A 14,948-nucleotide genomic window follows, 5' to 3' on the forward strand; every position below is an offset into this window, starting at 1 on the left:
ATTTTAAGAGTACAGAATCTTTATGTTCCTGTTCAGTTGAAAGGAAACAGTAAAAATTGGAAAGAGCCCTGGTTTTCAAGGGAAATTGGACATCTTGTTCGGAAAAAGAGGGAGATCTACAATAATTATAGGCAGAATGGAGTAAATGAGGTGCTTGAGGAGTATAAGGAATGTAAAAAGAATCTTAAGAAAGAAATTAGAAAAGCTAAAAGAAGATATGAGGTTGCTTTGGCAAGTAAGATGAAAGTAAATCCAAAGGGTTTCTACAGCTATATTAATAGCAAAAGGACAACGAGGGATAAAATTGGTCCATTGGGGAGACAGAGTGGACAGCTATCTGCAGAGCCAAAAGAGATGGGGGAGATATTGAACAATTTTTTTTCTTCGTTTTTCACCAAGGAGAAGGATATTGAATTATGTGAGGTAAGGGAAACTAGTAAAGTAGCTATGGATACTATGAGGTTCAAAGTAAAAGAAGTACTGACACTTTTGAAAAATATAAAAGTGGACAAGTCTCCAGGTCCTGACAGGATATTCCCTAGGACATTGAGGGAAGTTAGTGTAGAAATAGCCGGGGCTATGACAGAAATATTTCAAATGTCATTAGAAACGGGAATAGTCCCCGAGGATTGGCGTACTGCGCATGTTGTCCCATTGTTTAAAAAGGGTTCTAAGAGTAAACCTAGCAGTCATAGACCTGTTAGTTTGACTTTAGTGGTGGGCAAATTAATGGAAAAGATACTTAGAGATAATATATATAAGCATCTGGATAAACAGGGTCTGATTAAGAACAGTCAACCTGGATTTGTGCCTGGAAGGTCATGTTTGACTAATCTTCTTGAATCTTTTGAAGAGGTTACTAGGGAAATTGACGAGGGTAAAGCAGTGGATGTTGTCTATATGGACTTTAGTAAGGCCTTTGACAAGGTTCCTCATGGAAGGTTGGTTAAGAAGGTTCAACTATTGGGTATAAATGCAGGAATAGCAAGATGGATTCAACAGTGGCTGAATGGGAGAAGCCAGAGGGTAATGGTGGATGGCTGTTTATTGGGTTGGAGGCAGGTGACTAGTGGGGTGCCTCAGGGATCTGTGTTGGGTCCTTTGTTGTTTGTCATGTACATCAATGATCTGGATGAAGGTGTGGTAAATTGGATTAGTAAGTATGCAGATGATACCAAGATAGGGGGTGTTGTGGATAATGAAGAGGATTTCCAAAGTCTACAGAGTGATTTAGGCCATTTGGAAAAATGGGCTGAAAGATGGCAGATGGAGTTTAATGCTGATAAATGTGAGGTGCTACACCTTGGCAGGCCAAATCAAAATAGGACGTACATGGTAAATGGTAGGGAATTGAAGAATACAGTTGAACAGAGGGATCTGGGAATAACCGTGCATAGTTCCTTGAAGGTGGAATCTCATATAGATAGGGTGGTAAAGAAAGCTTTTGGTATGCTAGCCTTTATAAATCAGAGCATTGAGTATAGAAGCTGGGATGTAATGTTAAAATTGTACAAGGCATTGGTGAGACCAAATCTGGAGTATGGTGTACAATTTTGGTCGCTCAATTATAGGAAGGATGTCAACAAAATAGAGAGAGTACAGAGGACATTTACTAGAATGTTGCCTGGGTTTCAACAACTAAGTTACAGAGATAGGTTGAATAAGTTAGGTCTTTATTCTCTGGAGCGCAGAAGGTTAAGGGAGGACTTGATAGAGGTCTTTAAAATGATGAGAGGGATAGACAGTTGATGTGGACAAGCTTTTACCCTTTGAGAATAGGGAAGATTCAAACAAGAGGCCATGACTTCAGAATTAAGGGACAGAAGTTTAGGGGTAACATGAGGGGGGGGCTTCATTACTCGGAGAGTGGTAGCGGTGTGGAATGAGCTTCCAGTGGAAGTGGTGGAGGCAGGTTCGTTGGTATCATTTAAAAATAAATTGGATAGGCATATGGATGAGAAGGGAATGGAGGGTTATGGTATGAGTGCAGACTAAGGGGAAAAAAGTTGTATGTAAAAACCCACTTGAGAACCATGGGTGATTTAAAAATTTTACAGCCAGATTTATCACTTCTGAAACTTTTTAGATGCCAAAGGAATCAAGAAAAACCCAAATAATGCCTTAATTGATGAAATGCAGTGAGCAAACGGCCAATGTTCGCCAAGCACTTTGGCTGTTGTTGTCCCTTCAGCTCTCGCTTCTATCTACTGCCATTTCTCCTCACTTTTGGAATTCTGAAGTAGGCTAATGTCTCTCACGCTTATCCCGATTTCCATAATCATTTACAGCGCAAAAATTGACAATTTCAGCGGGTTTTAACGGGCCCGCTACGCTGGAAACAATGGTCAGTGCTTACCTGCAGTTCATAACGTGTACTCCACTTGGCGTAGCGTAGCAACAGTACGAGTCATGGGTCGTGACCCGACTGCCGTGAAACCTCCCTATACCTAGTTTCCCCCATTTCAGGGCACCATAATGTTTGGGACACAGCAATTTCATGTAAATGACAGTAGTCATGTTTAGTATTTTGTTGCATATTCTTTGCATGCAATGACTGCTTGAAGTTTGCGATTCATGGACATCACCAATTGCCTTCTCTGGTGATGCTCTGCCAGGCCTGTATCACAGCCATCTTTAGCTTATGCTTGGTTTGGGGGCTAGTCCCCTTCATTTTCTCTTCAGCATTTAAATGGCATGCTCAATTGGGTTCAAATTGGGTGATTGACTTGGCCACTCAAGAAATGACAATTTTTTAGCTTTGAAAAACTCCTTTGTCTTGATATAGAAAGAACCGCCAGCCAATGAGTTTTGAGGCATTTGTTTGAACTTGAGCAGGTAGGATGTGTCCATACACTTCAGAATTCATTATGCTACTACCATCAGCAGTTGCATCATCAATGAAGATATATGAGCCAGTACCTTCAGCAGCCATACATGCCCAGGCCATAACACCCTCACCACCATGTTTCACAGATGAGGTGGTATGCTTTGGATCTTGGGCAGTTCCTTCTCTCCTCCACACTTCGCTCTTGCCATCACTCTGATATGTTAATCTTCGTCTCATCTGTCCACAAGACCTTTTTCCAGAACTGTGGTTGCTCTTTTAAGTACATTGGCAAATTGTAACCTGGTCATCGTTTTTTTGCAGCTAACCAGTGGTTTGCATCTTGCAGTGTAGCCTCTGTATTTCTGTTCATGAAGTCTTCTGTGGACAGTGGTCATTGACAAATTCACACCTGACTCCCATAAGTGTTTCTGATCTGTCGGACAGGTGTTCGGGGATTTGCCTTTATTATAAAGAGAATTCTTCTGTCATCAGCTGTGGAGATCTTCCTTGGCCTGCCAGTCCCTTGAGATTAGTAAGATCACCAGAGCTCTCTTTCTTCTTAATGATGTTCCAAACAGTGGATTTTGGTAAGCCTAAGGTTTGGCTGATGTCTCCAACAGTTTAATTCTTGTTACTCAGTCTCATAATGGATTCTTTGACTTTCATTGGCACAACTTTGGTCCTCATGTTGATAAACAGCAATAAAAGTTTCCAAAGGTGATGGAAAGACTGGAGGAAAGACTAGGTGCTGAGAGCTCTCTTATACCTGCATTAAGGAGGCATTTAAATACACCTGAGAAATTACAAACGCCTGTGAAGCCATGTGTCCCAAACATTATGGTGCCCTGAAATGGGGGGGGGGGGGGGGGGGGGGGGGGGGGGAGACTATGTATAAACACAGCTGCAATTTCTACATGGTGAAACCAAAATGTATAAAAATTGCCTTTATTAAAATCTCACAATGTGCACTTGAACCACATGTGATTTTTTTTTTCTATTACAAATCTCAAATTGTGGAGTACAAAGTCAAATAAATAAATGATGGGTCTTTGTCCCAAACATTATGGAGGGCACTGTACGAGAAGCACTGTACGTGTGTAAACAGCCAATTATAGGCAGGAAATATTAAAATCAACAACAGAAATACTCAAAACAGATCAGGCAGCATTTGTGGAGGCAGAAAGTTAGTGTTTCAGTTGACGATAATTACAGCATCATCATTTTTCTTTAACCTCCCCCTGCTTTCCACTAATGCGAACACTGGATATTCCCTTACAATAATTTTTCCTCCAAAAAGCTCCCTCCATTTGTGAAATATTTCTTTAGACTGGAAATCTACATTACTGATATTAAGGAAGTTGAGGAGGGGAAATGGAGAATTGTACACCAATTAGCTCAACATTTGTTGTAAAGAAATCTACTAAAAATGTTGTAGACACCTAAAAATGTTCCACCTGATCATAGTCATAGAGTCATATTGCACGGAAACAAGTCCTTTGGTCCATGCTGACCAATAAGCCTCATCTATGCTAGTTCCACTTGATCATAGAGTTACACTGAACGGAAACAGCCTACTTTGTCCAACTTGTCCATGCCATCCAATAAGCCCCAAACACTAAGCCCGGGTTTGGCCCATCCAAACCTTACCTATCGATGTACCTGTCCAAATGTTTAGTTTTAGTTTAACAATTCAATGTGGAAACAGGCCCTTCGGCACACCGTCCACGCAGACCATTGATCACCCACAGGCTAGTTCAATGTCATCCCACTTTTGCATCCTGCACACTAGGGGCAATTTACAGAAGCCAATTAACTACAAACCTGCACCTTTGGAATGCGGGAGGAAACTAGAGCACCCAGAGAAAAACCCATGCGGTCATAGGGAGAATGTACAAACTCCGCACATTCAGCACCTCAGGTGCACATACAGCACCTGTTGAACCCGTCTGCGGCGCTGTGAGGCAGCAGCTCTACCGGTCTAAATGTTGTTATAGTATCAGAGACTCTCCGGTTTCATGTAGTCCTTGCTTTCTCCCTCTTTCCCCTCCCCTTCCCAGCTCTCCCACAGCCCACTGTCCGCATTTTGCTTTCTTCTTCCAACCCCCCCCCCCCCTCCCATCCTCTCATCAGTCTGAAGAAGGGTCTCGAACAGAAACGTCACCCATTCCTTCGCTCCATAGATGCTGCCTCACCCGCTGAGTTTTTCCAGCATTTTTATCTAAATTCGATTGTTCCAGCATCTGCAGTTCCTTCTTAAACCTAGTATCAGATAAGGTGTGTGGGGATCAGAGAAAGTCTCTATCGATTTATAAAGTGTGTAGAGGTTTAGGCAAGTTTCTTAACAATTACTTCCATTGTGGATGATGTCGTTTGGGAGGAAGTGAAAAATATTTAGATCGCATAAAAGTGATAACAATGTTATTCGGGGCTTTAGAGTCCATGAAAGTGGATACAGCACCAAGGTCAATGTGATAACTGCTTTTTTTTTAGTCCTGCTTGGCTACAGTTGTGGTTCCAGAGAATTGAAGGACAACGTACATTATACAATTGTTTGGATGGGAAAGGAGGAATAAACCCTACATAAGTGAAGCTGTTGTGATCAGTAGGGTTTCAATAGACAATAGGCAATAGACAATAGGTGAAGGCGTAGGCCATTTGGCCCTTCGAGCCAGCACCATCATTCAATGCGATCATGGCTGATCATCCCCAATTAGTAGCCCGTTCCTGCCTTTTCCCCCATATCCCCTGACCGCTATTTTTAAGAGCCTCTCTCTTGAAAGCATCTAGTGAACCTGCCTCCACCGCCCTCTGAGGCAGAGAATTCCACAGACTCACCACACTCTGTGAGAAAAAGTGTTTCCTTGTCTCCGTTCTAAATGGCTTACTCCTTATTCTTAAACTGTGGCCCCTGGTTCTGGACTCCCCCAACATCGGGAACATGTTTCCTGCCTCTAGTGTGTCCAAGCCCTTAACAATCTTCAAATGACTCCCATGCTTTTTGTTAGATATATTACTGATCTAACCTTCAATGTTTAGGCAGGAACTGCAGATGCTGGTTTAAACTGAATAAAGACACAAAAAGCTGGAGTAACTCAGTGGGACATGCAGCATCTCTGGAGAGAAGGAATGGGTGATGTTTTGTGTCTTGACCTGAAATGTCATTAATTCCTTCTCTCCATTGATACTGCCTGTCCCACTGAGTAACTCCAGCTTTTTGTATTTAACCTTTAATGTTATGTAAAATTTGCAGATTATACAGAAATTGGCCACATGGCTGACTGAGGAAACTTCACGCTGCATAGAATTATAGTGGTACAGTTAATTGAACAGAAATGTGGCAAGTGAAATATAATCTGGAGACATGTGAAGTAATAAATTTAATGAATATGACAAGGCAAGAAAATATAAAATAACTGAGTGGGTATTGAATAATGAAAGGAATTAAGGGTGCACATTTCCTTAAAAATAGCACAACAGATCAGCGATGATTTAGAAGGCACATTATTAGCCAAGGTATAGTCTATAAAAGTGGGGAAGTTAAGCTAGAACTATTTATGATACTAGGTAGACCACAACTTCAGATCTGCACACAGTTCCCGTCACCAGATGTTGCCAGGGCTGGAAAAATGGACTTAGAGGAAAGACTAGATAAGCTAGGGTTTTCTTCTGCGGATCATGGTCACTGATATGTGCATAAATACAATAGCCTATTTCCAGGCAACTAGCAATTGAGACACAAGAGATCACAGATGCTAGTGAGCAAAACACAAACTGCAGATTATGGGCCTGTCCTATTTGGGCATCATTTGCGCGTCACGCAGGTGGCGTGCGAGGATATTGAGAATCCCAAAATCCTGCGGTGCCGTGCGCTATCGCGCGTCACTGCCTACACCACTTCGTCTCACCACGTGCCATGCACGCATAATGCACGCCATGCCCTCTTTACGTCATGCGTCGTGACGCGTAAATAACGCCCAAGTGGGAGTGGGCGCTGTCCTGTGCATGGCTGCCCAGCCAGCAGCCGTCAGTCCTTTTGAATTGAATTGAATCCTTTATTTGTCATTCAGACCTTTCGTTCTGAACGAAATGTCGTTTTCATCTCCTTTTTTTAATTTTTAGTTAGTTAAGGTGTTTTTGTCTGGAGGTCTAGACATTTTTATGTGGGGGGGTGGGGGGGGGTTCAGGGTCCCTACCTGGTCGGAGAGGCAGCTTTTCTCCGGCTGCAGCTTCGACCCGTCCTCGCGGCCTACCAGCGGGCCTGGAGCGGTGTTTCCTGTCGGGGACCGCCCAGAACCTCGGCTTCGGTGGCGGCACAGCGCTGGAGCGCTATCGTGGAGCGGAGCGGGCGATGCCTTGCCCGGGTCGCCGCGCTGGAGCTCCGGTGAGCTGAAGACCGCCGAGATAAACATCGCGGAGCTGCGGGTCTTTGGAGCGGCCAGCTGCGGGCGGCAGCGCTGAACTTAAACATCGGGAGCCTGGGATCTCTCTCGATGAGCTCCAACCGGCGTGGCGTTGTTGGCTTCGGAAGCCACGGTCTCCGGTGAGGGAAGCGGCCGTTCCAGGGTTCCCATGCCGCCGAGAGGATTCTCCCGACGCCGGAGTACAATCATCCGGCGAGAACGGCCTGGAACATCGGGCCTCCTTAAAGGCAACTGTGGAGGCCTCAATAGGCCCGACTATGGGTGGACATGGGATGGGGACTGGACACTGTGCCTTCCCTCATAATGGGAACCATTGTGGGGGGGATTCAAGATTCAATTTAATTGTCATTTGGACCCCTTGAGGTCCAAACGAAATGCCGTTTCTGCAGCCATACATTACAAACAAATAGACCCAAGACACAACATAATTTACATAAACATCCATCACATCGCTGTGATGGAAGGCCAAAAAAACTTATCTCTCCACTGCACTCCTCCCCCCCCCCCCCCCCGATGTCAGAGTCAAAGTCAAAGCCCCCGGCTGGCGATGGCGATTGTCCCGCGGCCATTAAAGCCACGCCGGGTGGTGTGAGGTCGCACACCGGGTCTTGGTGTTAGAGCCCCCGGCGTGCGCTCGCAGAGTCCCACGGCCATTCCAAGCCGCGCGGGGCGGTGATGTGAGGCCCCGCTCCAGGAGCTCTTCGACCACGCAACTCGGGCGGGAGAAGTCGCCGTTGCGAGAGCCCTGAAAAGCGGTCTCCCTCCAGGGACAGGCGGGCTCCCGGTGCCGCCGTCCGCCAGACCCGCAGTTGCAGCCTCCGAATCTCCGGAGGTCGGGCCGCAGCAGCAGCAGCGTTCCACCACCGCTCCACCCGCTCCGGACTCGGCCAGCTCCGCGACGGTGAGGTAAGTCGGCACCAGAGTCCCCGGTCTTCTCCTGTTGGAGGCCGCTCCTCGTTGCAGCCCCAACGACAACGGAGACCCGACAAGAAAAGGTTGGGTCTCCCGTGCAGGGAGAGATTAAAAGTTACCCCCCTCCCTCCCACCCCACCCCCCCACACACATACCCCAACAAAAAATAACAAAAACTACATAGAAACATAGACAAAAAATAATAAAAACGCGGACGGGCTGCAGAGGCCGCTGCTGACGAGAGTCGCGCCGCCTATTATGTTTTTATGTTTAAATTTCTTTATTATTGTTATGTCTGTATTCTTTCTTTATGTGCGGGACTGAGGTGGAGCGCGTCTCCAGCTATAAATTCCTCGGAGTGCATATCTCGGAGGACTTGTCCTGGTCCCTCAACACCTCCAAGCTGATCAAAAAGGCACAGCAGCGCCTTTACTTCCTTAGGAGGCTCAAGAAAGCCCACCTGTCCCCCCAGATCCTGACCAACTTTTACTGCTGTACCATAGAGAGTATCCTGACCACCTGCTTCACGGTATGGTACAGCAGCTGCACTGCTGCGGACAGGAAAGCACTACAACGGGTGGTGAAAACCGCGCAGCACATCATCGGTGCCCCGCTCCCTGCCATGGATGCCCTCCACCGAAAACGGTGTCTGAGACGGGCTGGGAAGATCATCAAAGACCCCTCACACCCCAACCATGGACTGTTTGCCCTCCTCCCATCAGGGAGGCGGTACAGGAGCCTCAGGTCACGTACCAGCAGGATGAGGAAAAGCTTCTATAACAACACAATCACACTGCTGAACTTGGAGTCCCGACGATAGACTCTCTGGTCCCTCCGTCCCCCTTTGTTTAATCATTCTGTATTTCCTGATTATTCAGTATCTTCTCTCTTTCTATTTTTTTCTTGTCTTTTCTCTTTATGTACAACTACTACGGTCTGACGCAAAACTGCATTTCGTTGTACTGATACTTGTATTTGTGCGATGACATTAAAGTTGAATTGAAAAAAAGTTGAATTGAATTGCATGGCAAGAAGCATTTCACTACACCTAGGTGTATGTGACCAATAAAATAACCTTTGAACCTTTGACAGGCCCTTCTGGCAGCATCTATGAATTGAAATAGACGTTTTTGGTTGGGACCCTTCTTTAGAACTGATGAACAAGCAACGGAGATTCAATTAGTTAATACATTTCGAATCACACTGTCCATGACTTTCTTAGTCAATGATACTTTCAGATACCACCAATGTTTGTCAACCGTCACAAACCACTTGACCATCAAAACTGAATGTTTTTTAAACATTTATCTCAAAAGTGTTGGGACAATTAAATTCCTACTTGCAGCAGTAGCGCAACAAGTTTGTAAACACAAACTTCAAATCTCTTCAGATTAGCAATGCTGATCACTTGTTAAGGACAGATGAGTTCATGGAAATTAAATGGAAATATTCAAAAATTATGAAGATGTTTGAGAGAAAAGCAGGAGAAACCATTGCCACAGCCAGATAGGCCAAATTGAAAAATTAGTAGAAAAGGGAGCTGCAGTAGATTCTATTTTTTCAATTTAAAAATAAATGTTGGGAATCGGAACACACTATGAAAGGTTGATAGACGTGGATTAAATTGTAATCTGAAAAGGAACTTTATATAAACACATGAAAAATTGAAGGATTATAAGAAGAGGGATGCAACTATTCTGATAGATTTTTCAAAGAGCTGGCAAAGTCACATTGAATAGTCGCTTCTTCCTTTAGCGTGAGATTATATGCAAAGATTCACAGCTTTGAAAGATGAAACAATGGGTGGAGGTAGAAAAGAGTGAATGGTGATCATTAGCTGTTTTATTCCCAATTAGGTATTTTTCAGTATAAAGATTTTATTTTCTACAAATCAAAGTTAAATAAACTGAAAATTACCTAAATGGAAAAAAAACAGCTAATGATCACCATTCACTCTTTTCAACCTCCACCCATTGTTTCATAAATAAACAAATTAAAATCACACATCAGTGCAAACCCATCACCTGTAATCTTGCTGATTTTCTGCTTGTATTGTTCTGATACGTACCTTTTATCTCCCCAGCTCTGGCTTTTTTGTAAAGTCCCTTCACGTCCCTGCTCTCACAGACATACAGTGGAGCATCGACAAATATCTCAAAAAAAGGCAGACCAGCACGTTCGTGTATGCTTCTGCTATTTTTACGATCCTGGCAAATAGAAGGTTATCATTTGCAAGATGAGAAACTTTGTAGATTCTGACATCATTTTATAAGGCAATAGTTTTTAGTGAAATAATAGTTTTCCATTGTATATGAAATAAATTTGTTTTAACCATACCTTGGGTTTACCTGGGATCATTAATTTCTATTTTGTGTTACGAGGGATACCGTATTTCCCCGCAATGAAGACGCTATTTTGTACCCAAAAATAAGGCACGAAAATGTACCTGCGTCTTGGAGGTCGAAGGTTAGGTAGTTAGCCAAGAAAGATGGACTTTGCTATCCCTCGGTACAACAACATCAAGAACGATGTTGCTGTACCGAGGGATAGCCAAGTCTATCCCTCATTGCTGGCAGCTGATGGGAAGCAGCTGTAAAGTGTGAAGCGGCTGTAAAAAAGCAGCCGCCAGGACCGCACATAGGTGAAGGATGAGGGGACACCTCATTGAAATTTACCAAATAATGTAAGACCTGGATAGAGTGGATGGATAGATGAGAGTGAAGAGTCTAGGATCAGAGGTACTAGCCTCAGAATAAAAGGATGTTCCTTTAGGAAGAAGATGAGGATGAATTTCTTTAGTCAGAGGGCAGTGAATCTATGGAAGGGGTTCTGGGGAGAAGGCAGGAGAATAGGGTTAAGAGGGGAAGATAGATCAGTCATGATAGAATGGCGGAGTAGACTTGATGGGCCGAATGGCCTAATTCTGCTCCTATCGCTTATGAAATTATGAGTCTGCTCTGTCATTCAATCAGGACTGATCTATTTTTCTCTATGAACCCCATTCCCCTGCCTTCTCCCCATAACCTTTGACACACTTACTAATCAAGAAACTATCATTCTCCATTTTAAAAATACCCATGACTTGGCTTCCACAGCATCTGTAGCAATGAATTCCACAGATTCACCTCCCTCCGGCTAAATTCCTCATCTCCATTCTAAAGGTATGTCCTTTTATTCTGAGGCTATGCCCTCTGGTCAGAGACATTCCCACTATTACAAACATCCTCTCCACATCCACTCTAGCTAGGCTTTTCATACATTGGTACTTTCAATGCTACAATTATTGCATCAGAGAAATAAGTCATTTATTATAAGTCAACTGGACTTTAGAACAGAGACGTGGAAACACTTTTTCTCACAGAGAATGGTGAGTCTGTGGAATTCTCTGCCTCAGAGGGCGGTGGAGGCAGGTTCTCTGGATGCTTTCAAGAGAGAGCTAGATAAAGCTCTTAAAAATAGCGGTCAGGGGATTAGGGGAAAAGGCAGGAACGGGGTACTGATTGGTGATGATCAGCCATGATCACACTGGCTCGAAGGGCCAAATGGCCTACTCCTGCACCTATTGTCTAATGTCTATGACAATAGGCAATTCTCCACACAATATTTTTAATGTGTATTGAAATTAATGGATATTTTTAAGCCAGAGATTGATAGATTCTTGATTAGTACAGGTGTCAGGGGTTATGGGGAGAAAATTGGGATTGAGAAGGAAAGATTTGATCAGCCATGATTGAATAACGGATTAGACTCGATGGGCCGAATGGCCTAATTCTGCTCCTAGGTTCACGATATTACTTCCCGGGATGGCGGGACTGTCATATGAGGAAAGATTGGAAATACTGGGCATGTATTCACTGGGATTGAGAAGGATGAGAGGGTATCTTACAGAAATGCATACAATTATAAAAGGACTGGACAAACTAGATGCAGGAAAAAATGTTCCCAATGTTGGGGGAGTCCAGAACCAGAAGCCACAGTCTAAGAATAATGGGGAGGCCATTTAAAACTGAGATGAGAAATACTTTTACACCCAGAGTTGTGAATTTGTGGAATTCTCTGCCACAGAAGCCTGTGGAGGCCAATTCAATGGATGAATTTAAAAGCGTTACTTAGGGCTCTAGGGGCTAGCAGAATCAAGGGGTGTGGGGAGAAGGCTGGCACGGGTTACTGATTGTGGATGATCAGCCATGATCACAATGAATGGCTGGTTCGAAGGGCCAAATGGCCTCCTCCTGCACCTATTTTCTATGTTTCTATGACTAATGAACTTATTAAGGAGGCAAATGTGAATGGTATTGCAAACACAAATTAAACAGTAAAATGTTTATGCGGTGAAGATTAAATGAATAATAACTGTAAGAAAAATAATTCTTGAAGGTACAAAAATGGAGCAGTACCTTTGCATAGGGTGAAATAAAACTGGCAAGGCACACAAGTCCAGCATCTGCAAATAATCTGGCTACTTCAGCAATACGTCGAATGTTCTCTTCACGGTCCCCTGGGCTAAAGCCCAGGTTTTTGTTCAGACCTTGTCTAATGTTGTCACCGTCCAAAGTATAGCAAGGTATCCCATGGCAAACCAAGTACTCTTCCAGTGCCATGCTGACTGTTGTCTTACCAGCTCCAGACAAGCCTATCAAATAGAACCAAAATTAAAAATAAACTAAGCACACTTAATAAAAATATCTTCTGCAAACAATGTTACAAAATACATCCTGAGGACATTCCAAAGCATTTCAGCATTAACAGTTGACTGATCAAAAAGAAAACTGAAAATGCTAGAAATAGTCAGCAGTACAGGCAGCACGGAAATGAAAGAAAACAATTGTTTCATGCCATTAGCTTATAAAAATAATTGAATTGAAACATTAACTGTTATTCTGTCTAGAGATGTTACTTGATGGGCTAAATATTCCCAGCACGTGTTTTTTTTTAATTGGAGATTTCAAATATTCACAGATCAACACTTCTGATTACTTTATGAAATATTGATGGTCATGCTTATCCACTATCATTGGATTATGTAATTACTAGAACTGTTCTACCAGCTGTGCCACTGTCCACAAAGACATTGCAATGTTTCTGAAGTACTAAAAATTATACACCAAAGCAAAAGGAAGCAAAGATAATCCAAGAGGTAGCACAGTGGTGCAGCTGGTGGAGTTGCTGCCTCACAGTGCCAATGACCCAGGTACGATCCTAACCCCAGTGCTGTCTGTGTGGTGTTTGCACGTTCTCTCTGGTACCGCGTGCTATTACTCCAGAATTGCGGTTTAATTGACCTCTGTAAAATTCCCTTTAATTTGCCTGGTGCGGGTGAAAGAATGGGATAATATAGAACATGTGTGGTCAATGGTCAACAAGATTCAGTGGCTCATAAGGCCTGTTTTCCTGCTGTATCCCCAAACAAAACTAAACGTGAACAAACAAGACCGAGACTTGAACTGACTTTGAACTGGGACTTGTTGACATTTAGTTGAATTGATGTTTAGTTAGGATGTGAATAGAAGATTGGCAGGAAATACAATGCCCGCCACAATGTTTGAGACAAAGACCCATCATTTATTTATTTGCCTCTGTACTCCACAATTTGAGATTTGTAATAGAAAAAAATCAAGTGGTCAAAGTGCACATTGTCAGATTTTAATAAAGGCCATTTTTATACATTTTGGTTTCACCATTTAGAAATTACAGCAGTGTTTATACATAGTCCCCCCATTAAAGGGGAACATAATGTTTGGGACACAGCAATGTCATGTAAATGAAAGTGGTCATGTTTAATATTTTGTTGCATATCCTTTGCATGCAATGACTGCTTGAAGTCTGCAATTCATGTACCCCAGTAAAAGTAAACATGTACCCCAGTAAAATAGCGGTGCCTCGCAGCAGGCGGCTCTGCAGTCCGTCTGTCTTTTTTTTTTATTTTTGTCCTGTTGAGTGCATAGTTTGGTTGTAGTTTATATATTGTTTTTAACTGTGTATATGTGGGGGTGGGGGGGAAACTTTTAAATCTCTTCACTGTATGGGGGACCCGACTTTTTCCCTGTCGGGTCTCCGTTGTCGTTGGGGCCTAGCACCATGGAGCGGCCTCCAACCGGAACGACTCTGTGGAGCCTGCGGACTCACCATGGTGGAGCTGGCCGGCTTCGGAGCGTGGAAAGCTGTGGTGGCGCGCGGCTGCGACCCGACTTCGGAGCTTCGGAGGCTCCAGCTGCAGGCCCGGTGGACGGTGACATCGGGAGCTCGCTGGTCCCTGGTGGGAGACCGCTTTTCGGAGCTCCCGCAACAGCAACTTCTCCCGCCCGAATTGCGGGGTTGAAAGCGACCCGGAGCAGGGCCTTACATCGCCCGGCACAGCCTTAACAGCCGCGGGACTTGCCATCGCCCGCCGGGGGCTCCAACATCAAGACCCGGAGCAGGGCCTTACATCGCCCGGTGCAGCCTTAACGGCCGCGGGACTTGCCATCACCCGCCGGGGGCTATAACATCAGGAGAAGAATGGAAAACAGGGGCGAGACAATGACTTTTCCTTCCATCACAGTGAGGAGGTGGTTCACTGTGATGGATGTTTGTGTAAATTGTGTTAATTGTGTGTCTTGTTAATTGTTTCTTCTTGTTGTATGACTGCAGAAAGCAAATTTTGTTTGAACTTAATTTGAGGTTCAAATGACAATAAACGATATTATATTGTACATCACCAGTTGCTGGGTGTCTTCTCTGTTGATGCTCTGCTAGACCTGTATTGCAGCCATCTTTAGCTTATGCTTGTTTTGGGGGCTAGACCGCTT

At 44.0% G+C, this 14,948-nt stretch overlaps 1 protein-coding gene across 1 annotated transcript in view; it reads right to left on the minus strand.

The window, feature by feature from the left end:
- papss1 (3'-phosphoadenosine 5'-phosphosulfate synthase 1) overlaps positions 1–14,948 on the minus strand; it is a 92,362-nt gene that overhangs the window by 58,906 nt on the left and 18,508 nt on the right. The window contains exons 3-4 of the mRNA XM_055641874.1: positions 12,558–12,793; positions 10,229–10,367 (exon numbers count right to left, since the gene is read on the minus strand). Coding sequence (XP_055497849.1) covers positions 10,229–10,367; positions 12,558–12,793 — 375 coding nt within the window. The remainder of the gene's footprint in view (positions 1–10,228; positions 10,368–12,557; positions 12,794–14,948) is intronic.

Source organism: Leucoraja erinacea, chromosome 1 (genome assembly GCF_028641065.1).
Source record: "Leucoraja erinacea ecotype New England chromosome 1, Leri_hhj_1, whole genome shotgun sequence".
NCBI lineage: Eukaryota > Metazoa > Chordata > Chondrichthyes > Rajiformes > Rajidae > Leucoraja > Leucoraja erinaceus.